At 45.2% G+C, this 26,259-nt stretch overlaps 1 protein-coding gene across 1 annotated transcript in view; it reads left to right on the top strand.

The window, feature by feature from the left end:
- LOC137634337 (myotubularin-related protein 10-B) overlaps positions 1-26,259 on the top strand; it is a 291,307-nt gene that overhangs the window by 184,100 nt on the left and 80,948 nt on the right. The window contains exon 7 of the mRNA XM_068366732.1: positions 13,874-14,035. Coding sequence (XP_068222833.1) covers positions 13,874-14,035 — 162 coding nt within the window. The remainder of the gene's footprint in view (positions 1-13,873; positions 14,036-26,259) is intronic.

Here is a 26,259-nt window from a genome sequence, read left to right as displayed (position 1 = left end):
GCGAAGCTTCCGGTTCACCCCGCCAACGGGTATAACCGAGCTTCTTTACGGGCAGCCTGGCCGAATCAGCACAGCTGGTTCGGCCCTCGGACTTAAAAGGAACGGTTCCCTCCGTCGGGTCAGCCCACGGGGATCCGCGTCCGCGTCCCCCAGCCCGCCCGCGGGTGTAACTGGGCTTCTTTACGGGCAGCCTGGCCGAATCAGCACAGCTGGTTCGGCCCCCGGACTTAAAAGGAACGGTTCCCTTCGTCGGGTCAGCCCACGAGGATCCGCGTCCGCGTCCCCCGGAGAGAATACACGAACAGTAGTCCTCGACGGTACGGCGTTGCCGGTTCTGACCCCGAACCTGGTGCGGAGCTCCCCGCCGGGGAAGACCGGTACCACCGCAAGGGAGTGCCTGGTATTCCAGAACCGAAGCGCCCGGGGAGTGCCCGGTGACCCGGCGCCTCGAGATCAAGCGGTAGGAAGGACTCTACAGGTAAGCGTAAGTCCCCGAAGCCTCCGGTTAACCCCGCCCAGCGGGGGAAACGCGCTTCTGGTCGGGCGGCCTGGCCGAACCAGCCCGGCTGGTGCGGCCTTCGGGTCAGAAGGAACGGTTCCCGCTGTCGGGTCAGCCCACGGGAACCGCATCCTCGGCACCCAGAGCCTTGGGCCGACGAGAGTCCCCGCTGAACCAGCGTTGCTTGCGCTAACCCAGGCCCCTGTTGCGGACGTCCCCGCAGATGAAATCCAGTACCTCGGCAGGACGGCGCCCCTGGCCCCAAAGAGCTAGACGTCCAGTCGGCGTGCCCGGTAACCCAGCTCCCCGGCCCCAAGCCGGGTCCTCGGCTGACGGAGAGGAGCGCTCCCTGACGGAGGACTCCGTCTATAGGAGAGTGGTTAGCCTTTGCAGAAGACACCACAAGTACCGGAACCTGCAACTACGGATGTAGTTTCCTGGAAGTCAAGCCTTTTTGAGGATCATGCAGACTCCTTCCAACCTAAGACGTCCCTAGCACTTCCTCTAACCCGAGATCTAGTCCTAGAGCTGGAGTATGTCGGCAAGGTAGTGGCCAGCAATGCCGGGGTCCCCCAACCTTTAAGGGGGGGTCAGCAGGACATCCTTAGTCAAGGCGTTTCAGACAGTAGAGCCTCTTCGGCCCCAGTCTGGTTCTCACCAGCAGGAGCCTCCATGATGGAGAAAATGTCGAGGGACTTAGTAAACGTCCCCTCTTGGCTGGACTAGTGGGCTTACACTTTGGGAGGTGTACAAGCCTCCTTTGACCCCGAGGACCCTGTCCAGCAAGGCCTTCAACCCTTAGGTTATTGACATATCAGTCTCTCGCACTAACAGCTAACTGGGTGTTCTGGAAGCGAGACACTGTTCTGGCGAAGGTGTCTTGGGAGGCACCAGACAGGGAGACGCGAGCCATTCGCAGCTTTCCCTTGTGGGGAGAGTCTCTGTTTCCTCGGAAGGAACTAGAAGCCATAATGGAGAAGGTCTTGAAATAGAAGGAGACTAACGTCCCCAGACCTACGACTCCTAGGAGACCGCCCTATAAGAGGTCTGTCTCGGATAGTGCCGCGACACCCCAAGCCTCTACCAGCACTACGAGGAGAGAAGCCCCCCTCTTCCTCCTGGTCCGCAACGCCTCAGCCCCCCCGCAGGGGAGCTCCAGCGCCCTCTAGCTCCTTCAGGTCGGGTTACTCCGCCTCTAGGGGAGACAGATCAGGCCGCCCCTCTAGAAGAAGATAAGAGTGGGAGGCCCCCCTATCCCCACCCAACCCTCGGGTTGGAGGATGACTCAGATGTCATTGGCAAGCATGGAGGGCTCAAGGAGCGGAACCTTGGACAGTGTCCGTACTAAAGAAGGGCTACGGACTTCCATTCCTAACGGAACCACCCACGCTTTTTCCGGCCAACCGGATAGAATGGCTAGATCCCAAAGACCCCTTAAAGAGGACCGCCCTTCAAGAGGAGGTGTCGTCCATGCTAGAGAAGGGTACCATGGAAGGAGTTCTTCTCCCAGGGCCAGGTTTCTACAGTCGCCTATTCCTGGTGGAAAAAGCGACCGGGGGGTGGAGACCGGTTATAGATCTGTCAGCTCTCAACAGGTTCGTCAAGAAGACGGACTTCAAAATGGACACTCAGAATTCAGCCCTGCTGTCCTTGAGGGAGAAAGATTGTAGGATGACCATCGACCCCAAGGACGCATACTTCCAGATTCCGGTCCACACCTCGGGTCGGAAGTTCCTCCGGGTGAAATAGGGTTCCCAGATCCTGCAATTCAGGACCCCTTTTTCTTTGGTCTGTCAACAGCGCCCCAAGTGTTCACGAGAGTCTCCACGGCTGTCGCAGTGGGGGCTCACGAACGAGGCATCCGCCTCATCAGATACCTGGACGCCTGGTAGCTTCTTCCCGCCTCAAGGGTCCTCTTGGAGGGACAAGGGAGAAGTCTCCTCCAGTTTTGCAAGGATCTGGGGAACTTAATCAACCCGAAGTAGTCAAATCTATCCCCTTCCACCGGAATGAACTACTGGGGAATAACATTAGACATCTTTCGGGGAGAATTTTTCCCTTCGGAGAATAAGATAAGAAACCTCAGGCTCATTAGTCAGCTGTTCCTGTCAGAACACCCCAGGAGGGCGGAAGACGGGCAGAGGCTGATAGGTCACCTGGTCTCACTGGAGAACCTAGTTCCCCAAGGGAGGGTAAGGCTCAGATCCATCCAATGGAATCTCAGGAACCTCTGGTGACAGACGGGTTCGCAGCAGGTGCTAATCCCAGTCATTCCAGACACGAGACCCTCCCTAGAATGGTGGCATTGCCAGTCGAACTCACTCAAGGGGACGACCTTCGGGACCGGCCCTCCCGAGTTACTACTGTTCACAGACGCCTCCAACCAGGGATGGGGAGCCCTTCCCCTCGACGAAACGCCATGAGAGACCTGGTTGGAAGGGGAGAGGCAACTCCACACAATGTCCTGGAGTTGGAAACAGTCCAGAAGGCGTGCCTACACTTTGCAAGTCTGCTAAAGGGGAACACCGTGGCGTGGATGAGCGACAACGCCACGGTAGTGGCATACATAAAGAAGCAGGGTACTTGTAATCGAAGGAGTTGTGCGATCTCACCATAGAGAGTCTAGATTGAGTGGAAGAAAATCAAGGGGTGATGTTAGCAAGGTTCATTCCCGGGAAGAAAAACGTTCTGGCCGACGGCCTCAACAGAATGGGCCACACAGTAGGGACAGAATGGTCCCTTCTCCCAGGAATAGCCAAGCTCATCATTCAACGCTGGGGTTCCCCGGTGGTTGACCGCTTTGCAACAACCTCAACGCCCAACTCCCAGTCTATTGCTCCCCTGTACCAGACCCGAAAGCATCCTTAGAAGACTCTTTTCAGCACAAGTGGGACAATCTGGATGTGTACGCCTTTCCCCCTCTTCACGTTGATAAGACAAGTGCTCAGCAGAGTAAAGACGGCCCGAAACCTACAGATGACTTTGGTAGCGCCCTGGTGGCTGGAGAGAGAGAGTGGTTCGCGGATCTAAAAGACCTATCGAGTCAACCGCCGTGGCCTCTGTCCGTCAGGTCAGACCTTCTGCACCAGCCTCACTTTCTCAAGCTCCACGACAGGCCACTCTCCCTACGTCTTCACGACTGAAGACTAAGAGCGGCTCCTGAAGAAAGAAGGATATTCTTCCTCCACGGCTAAGAGAATGTCTCTATTCCTAAGAAAGTCGTCAACCGCGGTCTTCCAGACAAAATGGACCTCCGTCGCTAAGTGGGGCTCTGAGAGGCACATTAGACGTCTTAAGGCCTCTGTCCCAGACATGGCAGATTTTCTGGTGTTTCTCAAGGACAAAGCGGAGATGTCAATCCCAGCCATAAAAAGGGGTTCGGGCTGCCTTAGGCCAAGTCTTCCTCCTGAAGGGCATCGTCCTGGGGGCCTCGAGACACATAGCGAGGCTTGTCAAAAGCTTCGAGCAGTCTTAACCCCCTCAGGCGGGAAAGGTGCCCCAGTGGGACTTAGGCAAGGTCCGGAAGATGATGTGTCGTTCCCCCTTTGAACACTTGAAAGATATCGTGAACAAAGATCTCACCCTCAAGGCCGTCTTCTTGCTGGCCTTGGCGTCCGATAAGAGAGTGGGAGAGATCCATGGTTTGTCATTCGACTTCTCTCACTCCGACCAGGTATCAGAAACCTCTTCGTTTCCACAGGTGTTAATAGGAAGCAAGTTTCCAAGAACACCATTTCCTGCTGGCTGAGACAAGTCATCGCTAGAACCTATGAAGAGGATAAAATGGCAGTGCCAGGCACTCCCCGGACCCATGACATCAGGGGTCTGAGCACCCCCTTGCCCTTTGAGAGAAACATGGCGGTGAGGCAGATCCTAAAGACAGGCACTTGGTCGCACCAGTCAACCTTTACTGCCCACTACCTCAAGGGTTATTCAAGGAAATCCTTGGACGGGTTTTCCATTGGGACAGTCATGGCCGCCCTCCGGGCTGTGTAGCGGTAAGGCCAGAGGCTGTACCCAACGATGAACACTCATTCTTCGCGACTACATCCGGAGGAAATCGTCAGAAGAATTTTTTAAGAGGTAAAATCTTAGTTAATAGCGTAAGTTTGCGCAGTTACCCTCACTCCCGTACTCTGATAGCCCCCGCATTCCATAGCCCTCTAGGCCCTACGTCCCGAGTCAAGTGTCAGAATAGCACTCCCGCCTCCTAAAGTATAAGTCTCCAGAAGAAAGTAGTTCGAGGTAAGTATTCGTGTTGGAACAAATCAAAAATTTTAAGTAATTTTTATTTTTCCTAACATACTTACCGAGAACTACTTTCGGGTAATGGCCCTCCCTTCCGTCCCCGAGTGCCATCCTTCCATTGCCAAGTTGGGCTATACGACGAACTTAATGAGGAGAATGGCCCAGAGAAGCAGTGACCTGCCCTAATCCTGCCCTCGGGGCGCATTCTGTGGCGGCGGGGGTAGGCCTGTATAGAGAACGGAGTGGGGGGATAACGGCGCCAAAAACCTTGGTCGAGAAAAAGAGATCACCAAGTGACTCCAAAAGAAAGTAGTTCTCGGTAAGTATGTTAGGAAAAATAAAAAATACTTAAAATTTTTTATATTTACTAGCTCATAGTTTAATGGGACCCTGTGTCCAAGGCTGGCATTACAGTACGGTAAGATTGATATTTAGTCTAAAAGTACGGTACAAAATTACGGTGCAGTACGATTCAGGTATCGAAAAATGGGCAAAATTCCGTTCCGTACCATACCATACCTTAGGCTTAGCTATATCGCTAAGTGATTAATAATTTATATTTGCCCGCTTCAGTAAATGACAATCAAAGCACTAACAATTTCTCCCTCTCAATAATGTGTTACTTCATAGTTATATAAGAACTCTGTACATTTGTTCAAATTTATTTTATTGTGGAACAATGATGATGGTCATCTGAAATATAAATAGAGAACATTACTACTAAGCGAGTGAAAAATGTGAAGCATAGTATTCAATAAAATATAAGCTTTGTAATTAAAGTCCTATTCCATTATCCCCCAAGTTTTTGGCAGTAGTACGAATGTTAATTCAATGTGACAAATACTGATTAATTATGAATGGGTTTAAACAATAAACAGAGAACACTACAATATTCAAATGTATGTTTGCAGAACTTATGTGCAGTTGATGTCAATTCATATTATAGTCCAAATGTCAGTTTGGTGGATAAGAAACACAGCCAGAATACCGGAGCGCAGTGCGGGGAGACATACCTACTCTAAGCAGCATGGATGCCGCCTTAGGCTGTGGGGACATTTTGGTGCCAGGCTGGAGTGTATTATGTTCAGTGCAGCACAGTCCTTAGCCAAGTAGTGTCTGGGTAATGCTGGTGCACCACCATCCATAGTTTCTAGGGGAATATTTGACCTATCCAGTAGGTACAGCAAAGAAGGCAGAAGGCTGAACCTTGTGGAGTGTTTTGTGGTATTGTATCAGATGGTGTCTAGGATGCAGGCACCTGCTCTGGAGCAAGTCACTGAGACAACGGATCTGGTGGACTTTCCAAAGTAACTTTGTCGGGAAGAATACTACCGGCCTTGGTGTACTAGATGGAAAAAAGTAGCCCCATGAAATACAGTAAGACCTTATTAAGTACCATGTTTCCTTAATTGCTCAGTCTGGGAAGGGGTTTATGGACAGGCACATATTTACGTGGGAACTTTGTTGTGTAAGGTCACCATGCCAGAACCACCTACATTTGATATGTATTAATCAAACTGCCAGAGTTTCATGATGACCGCCAGTTTTTTCCCATTTGAGAGGATGAGGTACCACTTGGTTTTGAATGCTAACATCATCTACCACTAGTGGCGGAAGGTGCTTTGTGTACTCAGACCAGCATTTTGCGTTCTTCATGTGGCAATTGAATAGCGCTTTTTCACTACTGAATAAAGGTTCTTGCCAAGTGGCGTGAGTTCTATTTGCGGGGTGCATCAGAATAAAGTCTTGCATTGGGCATTCAAACATGTACATGGCTGGTGATAGCTTGATGTCCCTCTCAGGCGTATTCCTGTATATGGCCCATTGGACCTTGTTTGTAGTTCCCCATGGGGTCTCTGTGTTGTCGATAAAATGTTGCTTCACCTACTTCAGCTCGACATATGATTGGGAATTGCTACTGAGGAAAATCGATGATTTACACCCCAGTCACTGAGGAAACAGATGTGAACTCTGGGTCCCTATCTAATGCTAATTCATCAGGGATGCCAAAGGTGACAAATGTATGCCAAAGGCAGTTAATTGAGTTCAGTTGCCCTCCTGTCGATCATGCAATGATTGACCAGTTGGAGAACCGATCAACTATGACCAGGTAATTCACTCTATGGTAATGGAAATAGTTGGCATACACACACTGAAGTGGATATTCCGGTGAATTCAAAGGGCTGGTGGAGCATTGGGGTTGGATGATGCTATGCTGCTCTGATTGTTCTGATGGCTGGTGTTATTGCAGGCCAAAGGATAGATGCTTTAGATATTGCGATCATGGATGTGACGTCTTGATGAGCAACGTGAAGAGTGGTTAACACATCCTGTCACAGGTAAAGGGATATATCGACCCAATCCTCGTAGATCATGACGCCATCGATACTGTCTTGGTCGACATTTTTCTTAGCAGCTAGTGACTGTTATGGCATGTTATTTTAAGGAAAGCAGAGTTATGGTGGGATTTTTTTTATAGTTTTATTTAAAGGTTGTTAAGTTGGCACTTCTACCTAATAGCTTGTTTTATTTCAGAGATAAGTATGGAATTAATAGATCTTAGGTTTAAAATCATAATAATCATTATATATTACTGTGCCTATATAAGATTAAACCATTGTTTTTTAATTTTGTAATGAATAGGCTGTATAAATATTTATGAGCTGTTTAGTCCTTTTTTTCTTGTATCTAGATATTCTTTTTGGATTGTTGAAAAATACTTATACCAGTAGTGTGCCCAGTCATGAATTTTTCACGCTTTAAAAAGAAATGTTTAAATATAGTTATGTGACTGCTTACAAGAGGTGAAATGAAAATGACAGTCAGTTGATAAATTTCCAAATATTTTGGAAAATTATATTTATCAGAGTAGAGTTATATTTGTTCAGAGATTTAGAATTTTATCCTCTATGATTTAGTTGATAATAGATACAGTGATACCTCGGTAGTCGAACGACTCTAAATTCGAATAAATCGGTGTTCGACCAAAAAAATCAAGTAATTTTTGCTGCGGTGTTCGAACAAAAAATCGGAACTCGAACACAGCCGAACGCGTGGCCGAGTGAGATGAGTGGCCATCTCGGCTACTCTCGCCCGGTTGGGTAGCATCATTTCAAGAGAGATTGTCAGTCCGACAACACGTGTTGAGAATTTATTGTGATTAAGATGGAGCTGGGGGGAGAGTGACTGCTCCCCGCACTCTAGTTTTGGGGTGTTTGAATGTGCGTGGATGTAGTACGATAGAGAGTAAAAGATGTGAGATTGGAAGTATGTTTAGAAGTAGAAGGATGGATGTATTGGCCTTGTGTGAGACAAAGATGAAAGGAAAGGGTGAAGTGATGTTTGGTGAAATGTCTGGTAGAGTGTCTGGGATTGAAAGGGGAAGAGCGAGAGAGGGTGTGGCTTTATTGCTGAGTGAATGGATGACAGGTAAAGTAGTGGAATGGAAGGAGATATCATCTAGGTTAATGTGGGTAAGGTTTAGGTTGGGTAGGGAATGTTGGGCGTTTGTCAGTGGGTATGGGCCAGGTAGTGAGAAAAGTGAAGAAGAGCGGAATGAGTTCTGGAATGAATTAACTAGGTGTGTAGAAGGACTGAGTAGAAGGAATTATGCAGTTGTCATGGGTGACTTAAATGCTAGAGTGGGCGCTGGAGAGGTAGAAGGTGTCATTGGGAAGTATGGCGTACCAGGTGAAAATGAGAGTGGTGAGAGACTGGTAGATATGTGTGTTGAACAAGAGATGGTAATAAGTGCTAGCTTTTTTAAAAAGAAAGATAAAAATAAGTATACATAGGTAAGAGTGGCAAATGGAAGAGTAGTAGAAAGGGCATTAATGGATTATGTGTTGATAACTAAGAGAATGTTTGGAAGATTGAAAGACGTGCACGTGTTTAGGGGTATGGCTAACGGTATGTCTGATCATTTTTTGGTGGAAGGAAAATTAGTTGTAGCAAAAGAGTGGGGGAATAGAGTAGGTGGATGTAAAAGGGAGCTAGTGAGGGTTGAAGAGCTAATAAAACCGGGGGTAAAAAGTAAATATCAGGAAAGGTTGAAAATGGCATATGATGAGGTGAGAGTAAGAGAAACTGGTAATTTAGAGGAGGAGTGGAAGTTAGCAAAAGAAAATTTTGTTGGTATTGCAAGTGATGTATGTGGCAAGAAGGTTGTTGGAGGCAGCATGAGGAAAGGCAGTGAATGGTGGAATGAAGGAGTGAAGGTAAAAGTGGAAGAGAAAAAGAGGGCTTTTGAAGAATGGCTGCAGAGTAATAGTATAGAGAAGTATGAAAAATATAGAGAGAAAAATGGGGAAGTAAAGCGCAAGGTACGTGAGGCAAAGAGGGCAGCTGACCTGAGGTGGGGTCAGGGACTGGGTCAGTCATATGAAGAGAATAAGAAGAAGTTTTGGAAAGAAGTGAAGAGAGTAAGGAAGGCTGGCGCAAGAATTGAAGAGACAGTGAAAGATGGAAATGGAAGGTTGTTAAAAGGAGAGGAGGCAAGGAAAAGGTGGGCGGAATATTTTGAAAGTTTGCTGAATGTTGAGGATAATAGGGAGGCAGATATAATTGCTGTTCCAGGTGTTGAGGTGCCAGTGATGGGAGATGAGAATGAGAGAGAGATTACAATAGAGGAAGTGAGGAGAGCACTAGATGAAACGAGAGTAGGAAAAGCATCTGGTATGGATGGTGTGAAAGCTGAGATGTTGAAGGAAGGGGGTGTGACTGTGCTTGAATGGTTGGTGAGATTGTTTAATATGTGTTTTGTGTTGTCAATGGTACCAGTAGATTGGGTTTGTGCATGTATTGTACCACTATATAAGGGTAAGGGAGATGTGCATGAGTGTTGTAATTCAAGAGGTATTAGTTTGTTGAGTGTAGTTGGAAAAGTGTATGGTAGAGTAATGATTAATAGGATTAAGGATAAAACAGAGAATGCAATCTGGGAAGTACAGGGTGGTTTTAGAAGAGGTAGGGGTTGTATGAATCAGATTTTTACAGTTAGGCAGATATGCGAGAAATATTTAGCAAAAGGTAAGGAGGTGTATGTTGCGTTTATGGATCTGGAGAAAGCATATGATAGAGTTGATAGGGAAGCAATGTGGAATGTGATGAGGTTATATGGAGTTGGTGGAAGGTTGTTGCAAGCAGTGAAAAGTTTCTACAAAGGTAGTAAAGCATGTGTTAGAATAGGAAATGAAGTGAGCGATTGGTTTCCGGTGAGAGTGGGGCTGAGACAGGGATGTGTGATGTTGCCGTGGTTGTTTAACTTGTATGTTGATGGAGTGGTGAGAGAGGTGAATGCTCGAGTGCTTGGACGAGGATTAAAACTGGTAGGCGAGAATGATCATGAATGGGAGGTAAATCAGTTGTTGTTTGCGGATGATACTGTACTGGTAGCAGACACAAAAGAGAAGCTTGACCGACTAGTGACAGAATTTGGAAGGGTGTGTGAGAGAAGGAAGTTGAGAGTTAATGTGGGTAAGAGTAAGGTTATGAGATGTACGAGAAGGGAAGGTGGTGCAAGGTTGAATGTCATGTTGAATGGAGAGTTACTTGAGGAGGTGGATCAGTTTAAGTACTTGGGGTCTGTTGTTGCAGCAAATGGTGGAGTGGAAGCAGATGTACGTCAGAGAGTGAATGAAGGTTGCAAAGTGTTGGGGGCAGTTAAGGGAGTAGTAAAAAATAGAGGGTTGGGCATGAATGTAAAGAGAGTTCTATATGAGAAAGTGATTGTACCAACTGTGATGTATGGATCGGAGTTGTGGGGAATGAAGGTGATGGAGAGACAGAAATTTAATGTGTTTGAGATGAAGTGTCTAAGGAGTATGGCTGGTGTATCTCGAGTAGATAGGGTTAGGAACAAAGTGGTGAGGGTGAGAACGGGTGTAAGAAATGAGTTAGCGGCTAGAGTGGATATGAATGTGTTGAAGTGGTTTGGCCATGTTGAGAGAATGGAAAATGGCTGTCTGCTAAAGAAGGTGATGAATGCAAGAGTTGATGGGAGAAGTACAAGAGGAAGGCCAAGGTTTGGGTGGATGGATGGTGTGAAGAAAGCTCTGGGTGATAGGAGGATAGATGTGAGAGAGGCAAGAGAGCGTGCTAGAAATAGGAATGAATGGCGAGCGATTGTGACACAGTTCCGGTAGGCCCTGCTGCTTCCTCCGGTGCCTTAGATGACCGCGGAGGTAGCAGCAGTAGGGGATTCAGCATTATGAAGCTTCATCTGTGGTGGATAATGTGGGAGGTGGGCTGTGGCACCCTAGCAGTACCAGCTGAACTCGGCTGAGTCCCTGGTTAGGCTGGAGGAACGTAGAGAGTAGAGGTCCCCTTTTTTGTTCTGTTTCATTGTTGATGTCGGCTACCCCCCAAAATTGGGGGAAGTGCCTTTGGTATATGTATGTATATGTGTATGTATGTAAGTACGTTTTATTGCCTTTTTTTGCCGATAATAATGGGCCCCAAGAAAGTTAGTGATAAGGGGAAGGATAAGAGGAAAACAGTGAGAACAACGATCGAGTTGAAGAAGGAAATTATTGCGAAATACGAGAATGGTGTACGAGTGTCTGATCTAGCCTTACATTATGGCATGGCGAAGTCGACCATTTAGACCTTTTTGAAAAATAAGGAAGTGATAAAGAAAGCTAATGTTGCACAGGGAGTGACAGCAATTAGTTAGCAAAGGCCACAAGTTATTGAGGAAATGGAAAAGTTGCTCCTTATATTTATTAAAGAAAAGCAGTTGGCCGGGGAAAGTATAAGTGAAGCTTTCATTTGCGAGAAAGCTCTTCATATTTATGAATAATTGGTGAAGAAAAGTGCCAGTACTAGTGAAAGTGATTCGTCATTTACTTTTAAAGCAAGCAGGGGATGGTTCGAGACATTCCGGAACAGAACCAGTATTCACCGTGTGACTAGGCATGCGGAGGCAGCCAGTTTGGATCAGGCGGCGGCTGAAAAATACGTTGACGAATTCTACCGATACATTAAGGAACAAAATTTTATCCCGCAGCAAGTCTTCAATTGCGATGAGACCTGGTTATTTTGGAAGAAAATGCCGGCCAATACCTATATTACCAAGGACGAGACGAAGATGCCAGGTCAGGTCACAAGTCAATGAAAGATAGACTGACGTTGCTGATGTGCACCAATGCTAGTGGCAATTGCAAGATTAAACCCTTGTTAGTGTACCATTCAGACAACCCTGGGTCTTCAAAAGAAACAATATCTTGAAAAGTGCACTATCAGTTATGTGGCGCGCTAACACTAAATCTTGGGTCACGAGACAGTTCTTTAGTGAGTGGATCAACAAAGTGTTTGCCCCCCAGGTTAAGGCATACCTGACTGAAAAGAACTTGCCATTGAACAGTCTTCTGGTGATGGACAATGCTCCTGCACACCCTCCAGGTCTAAAGGAAGACTTAAAAGAAGCGTACAGTTTTATCAAGATTAAATTCCTGCCCCCCAATACTACTCCCATACTCCAGCCCATGGACCAACAGGTCATTTCAAACTTTAAAAAACTGTATACCAAGGCCCTTTTCCAAAAGTGTTTTGAGGTGACTAGTGATACACAGTTGACCTTAAAGGAATTCTGGAAGGATCACTTCAGCATTCTCAACTGTGTGGACATGATTGACCAAGCTTGGCATGATGTGACCTATAGGACATTGAACTCTGCCTGGCAAAAGCTGTGGCCATTATGTGTAACAGAGAGGGAATTTGAGGGTTTCCAATCAGGCTGGTTCAAGCACTGCTACTGTTATTTCTGAGGACACTATTGTCGTTGATGAAATTGTTGGCATGGGGAGGAGTATGGGGCTTGAGGTCAACATGGAAGACATTGATGAACTTGTTGATAGACACTCTACTGAGTTGACTGTTGAGGAATTGTTGCACCTACAACAACAACAGCAGCAGCAGGATTTGATTGGGGAGCTGGAATCCTCAGAAGATGAGGATGTAAGAGAGGAGGTTCCGAGTTCAGTGATAAATGCCATGTGTTCAAAGTGGGGAGAGTTGCAGGCTTTTGTGGAAAAATATCACCCAGAAACAGCAGTAGCAAACTGGGCAGTGAACATCTTTAATGATAATGTTATGTCTCTCTTTAGAAGAATAGTGCAGAAGAGAAAGAAGCAGCTGACAATTGACATGTTTTTCATAAAAGAAAAGAGAGCTGCTACATCCCAGCCTGATTCCCCTCCAAAGAAGAGAGACAGAATGGAAAAAACCCCTGAAGAAGATTTGCCCGACCTTTTACTGGAGAGGGGAAAAACCCCTGAAGGAGAACTACCCAGCCACTTCATGGAAGGGGACTCTCCTTCTAAGCAGTAACCTCCCCCTTCCATCCTCTCCACATCCATTCCTGTATGCCATCGAATCACTGCTCAAAGGTACAGTAAATGGTTTAAAATTGCTTTATAGGGTTTTCAGACAAATTTCGTACACATTTAAATAATTATTGTTGTTTAGGTACATGTTTTATTATTATTTTGGGCATTTTGGAATGCGTAGGAACATATAAAAATAAATACCATTATTTCTTATGGGAAAAAAGGTTTCGGTACTCAAACAAATTGGTGGTTGAACACTGATCCCGAACGGATTATGGTCGAGTACCGAGGTATCACCGTAATAAGAATATTTGAGTTTACTCATTGTCTATTAAAAAAAAAAACATTTACTAGCTTCAACTAGTCACAAGTCAATTTTGTTGATATTTCTTTACAAGTCAAAAAAGGAATGTTCTAAAATATCTAATGGGTCATAAAGGATTAAATATTTCACTGGAAGGAAATTACCTTTTACAGAGGATAAAATGAAAAGTAATTTTTCTACATCCTAAGAACGAAACATTGTACTATACCGTATAGGAAAAATAGCAAATGCCATCTATGTATGTATGTATATATAAATATATATATATATATATATGTATATATATATATATATACATCTAAATATATATATATTTAGATATTTTAGAAAATATAGTAAAATTGTTTTTGTTACCTCATTTTACACAAGTTAAACCCCTTTCTCTAGGGTGTCAGTCCTTACTGGAAGATGAACAATAACTTTATGTTGGCTTACATTCTGTAAGATTGTTATTTCCTATTTTTTATATTTAAGATTACCAACTGTGGTTGTTGTTCCAAGAGATCTTCTTGATGCCCAGTTGGAACAAGCAGCTCAGCACTTTCAAGGCACAAGGCCTCCTGTATGGTGCTGGGGCTCCCTTGCTGGAGCTGCTCTAGTCCGAATGGCACAAATATCACCAAATATTAATGACAGGTAAGTCTTGCTTTATATAGAATGTTTTCTACTGTCTTAAGTTAGAGTTCTCTTGCTTGAGGGTTCACTCGGGCACACTATTCTATCTTATTTCTCTTCCTCTTGTTTTGTTAAGTTTTTCTGGTTTATATAGGAGATATTTATTTTAATGTTGTTACTGTTCTTGAAATATTTTATTTTCCCTTGTTGCCTTTCCTCACTGTGCTATTTTTCCTGTTGGAGGCACTGGGCTTAAAGTATCCTGCTTTTCCAACTAGGGTTATAGCTTAGCAAGTAATAATAATAATAATCAGTCATAAGTTAATCTCTCTCTCTCTCTCTCTCTCTCTCTCTCTCTCTCTCTCTCTCTCTCTCTCTCTCTCTCTCTCTCTCTCTCTCTCTCTCTCTCTCTCTCATTTGTATTTAGGTGTTTGTGGTTGTATATAATACATGAATTAACATATGAAAATACTCTCTCTCTCTCTCTCTCTCTCTCTCTCTCTCTCTCTCTCTCTCTCTCTCTCTCTCTCTCTCTCTCTCTCTCTCTCATATCTTTTTAGCTTGATGTGTGGCATGGAGCATTATTAGTTAACTACCAGGATGAAATTAGTTATGATTCAAAGATTTCTCTTGACACTAATTCTTATTAAATAACAGGTAATAATAGTGGTTGAAAGTTAAGTTTGTTATGGGATTTTAAGGCTAAAGTACACTGCTTAGTACCCAGGTATGAATGACCATTTCTTACCATATTCTTCATTCTCTCAGAATAAGCAAGATTTATCGTGGTAGCTTTAATATGGTGTTATTGTAGCCTATTGGATTTATCCCTGCTAGGCAAATTGCCAGACAGTGGTTTGAATCCTACTCAAGCTGAATAGCTTCTTTTAGTGTCTGCAACCTAACCTTCCTTATGAACAAAGGATGTGGGATTTTAGGGGAGCCTCTGTAGGTCTACCTGCTGAGTCATCAGCACCCATTGTCTGGCCCTCCCTGTTCCTAGCTTGGGTGCTTATCATATGTATATACAGTATGGTCAGTCTAGTATATTGTCACTGTCCCTTGCCTCTGCCATTCGTGAGTGGCTTTTAAACCTTTAAAGAAGTGGCAAACTAATATCACTTATCAATAGAAGTCAGTTTGTTTAAGTAGAAACTTGTTACTAATAATTAGCGCAATATTGTGTTCAGCAAAACCCCTGATACTGTACTTCACTGTTAAAGAGAAAATTAATCTATTTTTGGGTGAGATAGCCATGTCATCCTGATGGAAGGTTCCTTTAAGTAGCTGCCTAGGGTATATTTGACTAGTGATATTCCAAGAGAATTTAACTTAAGGTCTCCAGAATTCTAACTCCTGGCGCGAATATCCTTAAAGTTTCCTTTTAGGATATCGCATAATATCAGGGACGTATTCTTGACACGCCACATTGCAATCTGCACCCCGCATAGCTTTTACGCTTCGAGGGGGAAAAGTGGCAAATAAAAGAGGAGCCGTTATAAAGTTCTCCTTCCTCCGTTACTGTTTGAGTACTCAGATGGCGCCATAATCATCCGCCATCTTTATTCCTTGTAGCGATAAGCTGGTACTTATAGATACAGTGTTATCGGGAGGGATCCTGCCAAGGCCTTTCATAGAAAGGAGGGCGGGTCCATCAGGACGACATGGCTATCTCACCCAAAAATAGATCCCGTTTTTTTGGCTCAGGCCATGTTGTCCTGATGGAAGGTTACCAGAGCATTAATGTATCCGTGGATTTCCCAGTTGTGCCTTAAACCTCAAGACAATATTTCCTTGGTCATTTAGACCTAAGAGACCTATGACATTACTGTTATATGTCATTCCTTCTAATCATATACTATGTTTGTGCTTTCTGCCCCTACAGGGAAGAGTCGGACTAGACTCAGGAAAAAGTCTCGAAGTTGCATATTTCATATGACCCACCTAGCATTCAAAAGGACACACAGATCTCACTGTATGCCTTTAGCCAAAGTTTATATTTATAATATGAACACAGGTTCATGTCAGCCACCATAGCATCTGAGGTATACAGTCCTGTCGTATACCGCAACAGACAAGTTTGTATCTTGTATTGAAATAAGTTACTTCTAGAAAGGTTTGTATACATATAGGAACAAAGTTACTACCTTTGCTCGATATAATTATGCAGAATAAAAAGGAATGAAATGAATGCTCACACATAACTTTATTAAATGTTTAGAGCAAAATAAGACGCACAAAACAATTAATCATTTATTGTCAAACAATAAATAAAATAACATAAAAATGCAAGTGAAATAGAATTTAATAACATAGACAAAACAGAATAAATCAGAAATGCTTGTTTTACCTGAAAACAAAATCTTTGCCACTCACATGAAAATTTTTGTAAACTTTTAATAAATTTTCTAGTGTCTTTCTGAGAAGTCTGTCTATTTACACTTGTGTAAAAAACACATGGCACTTAGTGTTCAGTCCATGTTTCATCACCTTTGTACACTGGAACAGTCCATAATGTCACCATGATGATATTTCACTTACCATGTTGCACTATAAAGTGCCAACATGTACGCCCTTTAGAATTACAGTCCCACATAATTCACTGTTCCTCGCAGCACTAAGCGAAAGGTTTTAGTACACTACCTGCCGCTACCACGAATCGTTTTAATTCTTGCACTTGCTTCGCGTAGTGTTTGAAAACCACTCTGGATGACTTCCATCCAGTAAACGAACGAAGGCTCTCGAAATACATAAGCTGGAAAAAATTTAACGAAGAAGCAATTTTCCTAGTATCCCAAGACCTGCGGGTCTACTGTCAGGATCCGATCTGCGAATGAAGTAGGTGATCTTCGCCCTTAGTTGTTTCAGGGATAAGTTTGCACCTGATGTTTCTCCTTTAAAGAGCTGTCCTCCCCTAAAGTCTGAAGTTCTGCGAAGATAGACCTTTAGACTCTCCACTGGACACAGCGAGACATCTTCCTTCAGAGGGCAGATTCTCCAGGCACCCTACCTCTTAGTGGGTAGCTCATTCTTGGCGAGAAACGTTGGGTCGGGAAAGAGATTTAGCTCTCCCGTTTCAGCAAACTGGATATGGCCTTCTTCCCTAGACAAGGCCACTATCTCACTAACTCTAGCTTCTGAGGCTAGAGCAAACAAGAATATAACTTTTTGAGTCAAATCTTTCAAAGAGCAAGTATCGTTGTCCAAACTTGAAGCAAAATGTAGTACCTTATCCAAAGACCATGAGATGGGCCTTGGAGGTGCTGCAGGCCTGAGCCTGGCACAGGCCTTAGGGATTTTGTTAAAAATCTCATTAGACAAGTCTACTTGGAAAGCATAAAGCAAAGGTCTAGTCAAGGCAGATTTACACATAGTTATCGTGTTGGCTGCTAAACCTTGTTCATGAAGGTGAATAAAGAAAGACAAGCAGAAATCCATCGAGATTTCCTTTGGATTTCTTGCCTTGACAAAGGCCACCCACTTCTTCCAAGATGACTCATATTGTCTTTTGGTAGATTTTGACTTATATTCCTCTAAGAAGTCTATACTTTCTTTCGAGATCCCAAACCTTTTCTTTACCACTAGGGAGAGAAAATCATGAGATGAAGGTCTTGGGTTTTCTGTAATGAAGCGAAGACAGTCGACTTCTGTACTTGTTGAGACAGAACTGGGTCCGGCAGAGGAATCAGCCTTGGCTGTAATTCCAAAATTAAGAGGAACCAGTTGCTCTGGGGCCACTTGGGAGCCACTAGGGCTGCTGTTCCTTAAAAAGATCTCAGCTTGTTGAGGACCTTCATCAGCAGGTTGGGTGGAAGGAACAGGTAAACCCTGGTCCATTTGTTCCAGTCGAGGGCCATGACGTCCACTGCTTCCGCTAGAGGGTCCTCGTACGGGGCCACGTATCGAGGAAGTTTCTTGTTGTCGCTCGTTGTGAAGAGGTCGATCTGCAGTTCCGGGACTTGATGTAAAATGAAGGAGAAGGATCTTGTGTCTAGGGACCATTCTGACTCTATCGGACTTATCCTGGATAGAGCGTCCGCTGTCACATTGCGGAACCCCTGAAGGTGAACTGTTGACAAGTGCCATCTCTTCTTTTCAGCTTAACAGAAGATGGCCAACATCACTTGGTTGAGTTGAGGCGATCTCGAGCCTTGACGATTCAGACATCTCATTAGCACCTCGCTGTCCAAAATTAGTCTTATGTGAACTGAAGGACGAGGGATAATTTCTTCAGTGTGAGGAAGACTGCCATGGCTTCCAAAATGTTGATATGGAAGGTCTTGAATAGAGGGGACCAAGTTCCTTGAACTCTGCATTGATGAGAGTAACCTCCCCATCCTTCCAATGATGCATCTGTGTGGGTGACGACTGAGGGTGGAGGCAGTTGTAGAGGTGTTGACCTCTTGAAGTTTCTGGCCTCCGACCATGGCTTGAGAAGGGATCGTAGCCGAATCGGTATTGGTCTTCTTAGATCTCTTCGAGCGTTTGATGCGTATCTTTTCCAGACTCCTGATGCATCTTTTAGCTGTGCTCTTAGCACTGTGTCTGTCACTGATGCAAACCGAAGGGAGCCCAGCACTCTCTCCTGTTGGCGTCTTGGAATCCTGTCGTATTTTAGAAGTCTCTTGACAGATCCTGCTATCTCTCTCCTCTTCTTTAATGAAATGGAGAGATGATAAGACTGCAAGTCCCAATGTATGCCTAGCCATTGGGATTTCTGAGCCGGAGATAGTTGAGACTTTTTGATGTTGATCTTGAATCCTAGATGTTCCAGGAACTGGATCACTTTCTTGGATGCTTGCATGCATTTTGACTCGGATGCTGCCCACACCAGCCAATCGTCTAGATAGGATACCACCTGGACTCCTTGTAGGCGTAGTTGTTGAACGACTGCTTCTGCAAGCTTCGTGAAGATCCTTGGGGCTATGTTTAGTCCGAAGGGCATGGCTCTGAAAGCGTACTTTCTTTTTTGTAGCCTGAATCCTAGGTAGGAGAGTTGGCGATTGATCGAAATGTGCCAATAGTCATCTGCCATGTCTATGGAGACTGTGTATGCCCTTTTGGGCAACAAGGCCCTTATGTGTTGAAGAGTCAGTATCTTGAACTTGTCGTTCTCGATAAACTTGTTGAGTGGCGACAAATCCAGAATGACTCTGAGTTTGTCTGAGTCCTTCTTGGGAACACAAAACAGCCTTCCTTGGAATTTGATGGACTTTGCCCTCTTTATCACCCGTTTGCTTAAGAGCTCTCGGGTATATTCTTCCAGAACGGGGGTGGAGTGTTGGAAGAACTGAGGAAATGATGGTGGAGCTGTCTTCCAGCTCCAACCTAGTCCATTCTTGATTAGGCTGTGGGCCCAGGGATCGAAGGTCCAACGATCCCGGAAGAGTCGGAGTCTTCCTCCTACCGGAAGCATCTCATTGCTTCTGGTTTCTGGAGGGCTTGCCTCCTGGACCGCTTGCTCCACTACCCTCTCTTCCTCTCGAGGGACGTCTAGAGGAATCTCTACCTGGCCCCCTACCTTTAGGGCGAAAGGTGGTGGTCTGCCTCTCATAGGCGGGAATAAAGGCTGGTGACTGAGTCACCACTTGCTGGGGTACCATCTGGTAGGTGGGTTGGGGCTGTGCCACCATCTGCGGCACCGCGGTCACGGGAAGTAGTTGTTGTCTAGCAGGGAGAGATGGCACTCTTGACCTCTTTGTCTTCCTTTTCGGTTGGGGACCCTCATCCGGAGAAGACTTCCTCTTAGCTGACATGCCCCATTTCTGGAGAAGATTTCTATTCTCCGTGGCGGCCTTGTCGACTATTTCTTTGACCATATTGTTTGGGAATAGGTGTTTCCCCTAGATATTGGAAGATATCAACTTCCTGGGCTTGTGTTTGACCGCAGCCGAGGCAAACACAAATTCTCTACAAGCCCTTCTAGCCCTAACAAAGCTGGTGAAGTCTTTAGTTAGGGTTGCCAAATGTGTTTTGGCCATGACCATGAACATATCCGGGATCTCTGTTCACTAGCCATTGCCTCCATGGACACCTGAGGGACAGAGAGGCAGCAAGCCTCTCCTTTGTATCTTGTTCCCTGCGTAGTAGAAACTCAGAAAACTTAGGTTTTCGCTGAACTTACGTCCAGCGATATCAGCCTCCAACTTCCTGACTGAGAAGGTAAGTTGAATATCCTTCCAGTCTTTGTTATCCGTTGGCAAGGTTAGGGAAAGGGGCCTATACTCCTCCAGTGTAGGGCAAGGTTTCCTGGCTTCCACTGCCATAATCACCGCCTTAAATGATTTTTCCGCAAAGGGGAAAGCCATAGTTGCTGGAGCAAGAAAAGAGGGATGTTTCTTGCTTAGGGTCAGCACCTTCGAATTGGTGAAGCCCCTGTCCTTCAAACTGCTGGGTAACAAAGCCTGAGCCTTCGTATAGTCAAGCACTATGACCTCCTTAGGCTCTGTTTCCTCCTTGGATACAGGTTCCGCCCTTAGACGAATGAAGCAGTCTGGATAGGACTCAAAGCTGGGCCAGAACTCAATGTCCTCGGTAAGGACAGCTCCCAGCTTCTTTGAAATAAAGATTTTACCATTTGTATTCAGCATGTACTTGGCATGCCTCCATGGGTTTACCTCGGAACACGAGGGAAGATCCTTTACGTTAAGTCTCCGTTGAGACCCACGGGTCGCTGTTATCTGAAAAATCTCGTTCCTGAATGCAGCTTCCCTTTGTTCGCTCTTCTTCTCGAACATTTCCATCATAGCTTTGATGGCAGATAGGGTGTCGTCCGACCTCTCAGGTTGAGGAGCGGAGGACGTAGAGGGCACGGGTTCTGGGGCAGGAACCGACGAAACAGAGACTGTTTCGACTTCATCCTCTTCCGTCTCTGGAGCCAACGTGGACTCCTCATCTCGACCTTCCACCAGGTCCTTTTCTGTGTCCTCTGACACCTCTGACATCTCTGACATCCTCTCATCATCTAGATGGATGTCCTTCATCGCATCCGAGACATCCGTGTCGACGGCTTTCTGGATGCAAGGGATCTCAGGTTGAGGCTGAGGAATAACAGCATCCGTAGATGCTTTGGGGAAGAGAAGGGCTCTCATATGCTCACTAGGGAGGTAAGGCCCCATGGCATTCTTTTGGAAGCCACGAACCCATTTACGCAGCTTGTCCCGAGATGCATCCCTTGACTCCGTTGTCTTGGGATTTTCAAAAGTCTCATACACCAGGTCTTTATGTACTGTACATACCTGTGGGTCCCAGTATTTGGTGATGGAGCAGCGGGAGTGTGTCCTACACCCCAGATGGCCACAGAAGCTCCTGTTACGTACGTTGCAGAAGACGCTGTCGCACTTCACATGGTACTCCTATAAAGAGAGGAAAATAAAATGAGTATAATGTAGTCTATCTCACTAGATAAACTAATAAATATTATAATAATATTTTCCATTTTATTTTATTGCATATGGCTTAGGATAGGTAAGCTAGAAATGAAATAGGAAAGACACATACGTGTTTTTCCCGCCCAGCCAATTGCTGTGACCTCCCTCAATATTAATTCTGGGGTTATCCTCCTTAGGAGGCCCGATGGAAGAGTCTAGCCTATAAGGATAGAGTAGTGTAAACAACACCGACTTCCAAAAGGATTAATAATGAGGGTCAAAATAACTGATCATCTATCAGTAAAAATAAAGGGAATTCCTTTCCCAATCTTATAAGGTCTCAACAATAGACTGCGCTTGGACACACAGAGTATGTTGGAAAATTTAACTACTGTATACTTTTATACCATAGTTTTCTGTCTGCAGTATACTCTATACTACAGATATACTGGCTACTGTATATACATATACCATAGTTGCTGCCAGCATGCAGCTGGCAAGGCTAGTTTCTAAGGCGCAATTCAACTGGCACAATATTGATAATTTTTATGGCCGGTGGCTTGCTGGACGCCGGCTGGTCACTGGCTGTCGGCACACTATCCCAGCCAGCATTCAATGTGGCAGGGTAGTGGCCGGAATACCAGACTCGGTCGGCTCTCGCCGGCAGAGTCAGATGTGACAGTGAATTAACGGTTGTCGGACCACAAGTCTAACCTGCATCTTGCCGGCAAGGTTAGTGGCCGGCAGTCTCCAGTTAGGTTAGTAGCTGGCGGCACTAGCCAGTAGAGAGAGAGAAAGCAAGGAGTGAAGGGTGATGTAAGAGCACTGAATCACTTCCTTCCTCCGGAATGAAGGTTTTAATGGAAGGGGAGAATATAGGATAATCAAGCTTCCACCCATCCACCTCCGTGCCGGTATCTGCCGGTCGTAGGATGTGGATGGCAGCCCAAGGGAGGACTGAAGAACACTCTAAAGCAAATGGGTCTCCTGCCGGTAGCTAGACCTGCCGATACAGCTATCCCAGAGCTCCATGTCCGATAGGGAAGCTATACGACTAGGCCATACAGGCAGAAGCCCAAGCCGGCCCTACAGCCTGCTGGCAATCGGCGAGATTGTAGGACAACGGCGACAGGGATGTGATGGCTAGGCCATCACTAAAGGACAGAATGGGAAGGGGAAAGGGTCCTGTATAAGGTGTGAGAGGAGCCGGCGGGATGTCGGCCCTACCACACCTTGAGGAAGCTCTGTTTCAGTATCGGCGCCATCCTAGGCGGACAGAGAATACATTCCCCAGCCTAGGGTCTGCCAATACAGTAAGGGGGCCGGCAATCATCTAGCCGCCACCCTCAGTCATAGAGAAACAGAGTCCCAATGCCGGTGCCATCCTAGGCAGAAAAATAATCACTATTCTTCAGCCTAGGGTCTGCGAGCACAGGACTATTCGACTAAACCACAGGGAGAAGGGGATCAGATGACCCCTTCAAGTGCAGTCTAGGGAGGCTAGGCCTCCTATGCCAACCAACAAGATCCGACAGGGGAGTACATTCACCCTATCGATCAGTTGCCGGCACACGACAAGTACTCTGAGGTTCTGACCCAAACCCAAAGCTCACCATCAGTAGCTAGGTGAAGGGGCAGAAAAACCCTAGCCTAACCTTGCCAGAATGACAATTCAAGGTAAGACCAACTAGGATTGTAGCCATAGGCTACACTCAGAGGGAAGGAGGGATTACCCTATATATGAGGGTAACCGGGGAGATTGTATGAAAGTATATTAAAGCCACTAGGCTACTAGCCTAGCGACAGTGAGATTGACTACCTAACTCATCGAAGCTCTCTTGTATACTATCTTAGAAGAGGAAATTTTATATGCAATCCATATATCTTACATGTATAAATTACCTATTATCTTCATTTAAATTTATTAGCACTAGGAACACTTATTATATCATGCTAAAGAGTAAACTATAACGCCTAGGCTAGGAAGCCTAGCGTAAACAAGATCGTCTACCTAATTGCCGAAACTAATGCGAATACTATCGGCATAATATAATTAATTCCTAGCAATGGAGACTAAATAGCTAATTATTTTTTTTAAGCTATTATACCGGGAAAGTCGTTCTGGCTAACTAAATAACTCATGCGTTACGATCGACAGCGCCAAAGGCGCCTCCGGTCTAGGCAATAGCTCTGCCAAAAATTTAGTTTAATTCGAAATAATTCTTACTTTACGGCCAGAGCTAAATTTATACTGCATGAGAATCAAATACTCAACTTTCCAGAGGCAGAAGAAGCTGGAGATTGCATAATAAATCCTGATAACAAGAGAGCACTGGGAAAACCACCGAGCGAAACCACTACAGAAAAAGGAATAAAGATGGCAGACGATTATAGCGCCATCTGAGTACTCAAACAGTAACGGAGGAAGGAGAACTTCATAACGGCTCCTCTTTTATTTGCCACTTTTCCCCCTCGAAGCATAAACACTATGCGGGGTGCAGAATGCTATGTGGCGTGTCAAGAATACGTCCCCTGATATTATGCGATATCCTAAAAGGAAACTTTAAGGATATTCGCGCCAGGAGTTAGAATTCTGGAGACCTTGAGTTAAATTCTTTGGGAATATCACTGTAGTCAAATATACCCTAGGAAGCTACTTAAAGGAACCTTCCATCAGGACGTCATGGCCTGAGCCCAAAAAATAGTATTTAGACAGGAACCCTGTGCCTATAGATCCTTGGGTCTATTAACAAGTACAGTACAGTAAATGCTTCACTTTTCATGTGTTGGCAATTCTGGTCACTGCTTGTTAAAACCCCCTGACTTTTCTGATTGATATTCCAGGATCCTCTAATTCATTTAAATAATCCTTTTCTCCCTTTGATTTGTGTTGGTTTGCAACTCACACAATGCTCACAACTGTGCTGCCACTTAAACTTTACTAGATTATTGTTAAAGTAATACTATACCGCTTGAAAAAACCTGCCATGACACAAAGTGTCGCTAAATTAGGAGTACCTGTAGACATGACCTCAGAAACACACCATGGGAGTCTAGAAAGTCCTTTTATTATGGTCTGCCATTTCACCAACTAAGGGGTCAGAACTAGAAAGAATCAGTGAGGAGAAGTAGGCGAGGCCCTCTATCACAATAGGGCCATCAATTCCCCAACTTAACCACCTTCAGTGGTGGTTGCCTGACAGAGAAATGGAGGTGACAAAATTTAACAGGGAATAGCAGTCTTTGATTTGGATACAGATTCCTATTCACCAGCTCTGCCCTCCCTTCATTCCAGCTCAGACGACATGGTCTTATTATCAACCAAGAAGGGAGAAAGACTTTACCTTTCAGTCAGAGGTGCAGACTAAGCTGGTAAAGGGTGCTCCAGAAGAAGAAGTCCAAGATGAGTATCTAGGCTTCTTCAGCTGGCTGTTTATTCCTACGTAGATACAAACTTCTAAGTCATTTATATGGGTTACTCCTAGTCTCGTTTTCTCTACGATCAGATAAATAAAGAAGGGTTTGATTACATCATACTACAGTTGCTAAGCAACCACAGCGCATGGGGTGCGGGGTGCCTTCTCATGACACTCTACACTATACTCTTGGTTGGGAAGTTAAGAGAACCTATCCTCTCTACGATTAGACATCAGTATTCACCTTCGCTTACATTTACAGTGTAGAGTGCTTGTGCCTTATGTGTCTTTATTATTCATTGTCACTTGCATTTCTATCACTATATGTGAGTTATGAGTGAGTGCATTATGTCTAGCAAGCCAAATATTATGTGTCCATGCCCCGGCCGTGATGGACGTCCCTGTGGCCCTTCATGAGTTGGGTAGAGGTTGATCCGCACCCAATTTGTCCCTCTTTCCGTGGTATATTCAGTGGAATCACCATGTTATTACTGTAGGGAGTATCCGTCCTCTCAGTGGGAGAGATATCATTCTCGTCGCAAGAAACGAACTAAGCGAGATCGTTCTCTTCCTTCATCTGCCAGCAGTGGTAAGGAATAAGGAACGAAAGTTCATTGCTGCGACAAAAGTTATCCTCCAACCAGGTCCTTCATGTCAGGATCCCGCTGAGACTCCAGTCACGAATGACAGCATCCATGATAATTTTTTTATTGTTTTATCATCTAATGTTGATAGTGTACAGTATGAACTTGAGCCAGTACTTATAACAGATCTTTTGGCTATGACCACTGCACTCCCAGGGCCAGATCCAATCAGTACCCTTAGTCCCTGATTATCCTATTATGAAAAGATCTCCCTCACCTTACATATCTGATTATCCAAAGAAGATCTTTCCACTCTTGGAAGTATCTCCAAATTAAACAATGAAAGTCTCTCTGCCTTCCTGATTGCAGAACCTTAGAGTTGTGCCTGCTATTTTGAAGCAGCCTTGTTGAAAGACCCTCATTACCAGTCTCCAGTTCATTCCCATGAGCAAGGCTTCCCTCTTACACCCAAGGGTCCTTGGTATCGATCTCCTCTAAAGATTTTCAGGACGCATTGCAGGACATGTCATCCCTTCATTGACTGTCTCAGCTTGTGTCCACTACCAAAGACTTGGCAAGGCCAAGTTGTTCTAAATAATTGTCTTCTTCGCCTTCTAAGCCTATTAGTATGAAGAAGTCAAGTATAAAAAAACCATCTTTAATTCCCCGAATTTTGTCTATTAATGATGCAGCCAGGCCGAACGTTCAGCTTAACATGTCAGTACTGTACTCGCCGGTTCCTATGCGTGATGACGTTGCTCAGTGCGCCGCTGTTCATACACGTGATGACGTCGTTCAACTCGCCGCCATCCCTGTGCATGAGGTAACTCTTAAGCGGGTTGGTCAGGCAACAACTTCAAGCAAGATGTCATTCC

Source organism: Palaemon carinicauda, chromosome 44 (assembly GCF_036898095.1).
Source record: "Palaemon carinicauda isolate YSFRI2023 chromosome 44, ASM3689809v2, whole genome shotgun sequence".
NCBI classification, from domain to species: domain Eukaryota; kingdom Metazoa; phylum Arthropoda; class Malacostraca; order Decapoda; family Palaemonidae; genus Palaemon; species Palaemon carinicauda.
This window is presented reverse-complemented; position numbering and strand designations above follow the sequence as displayed.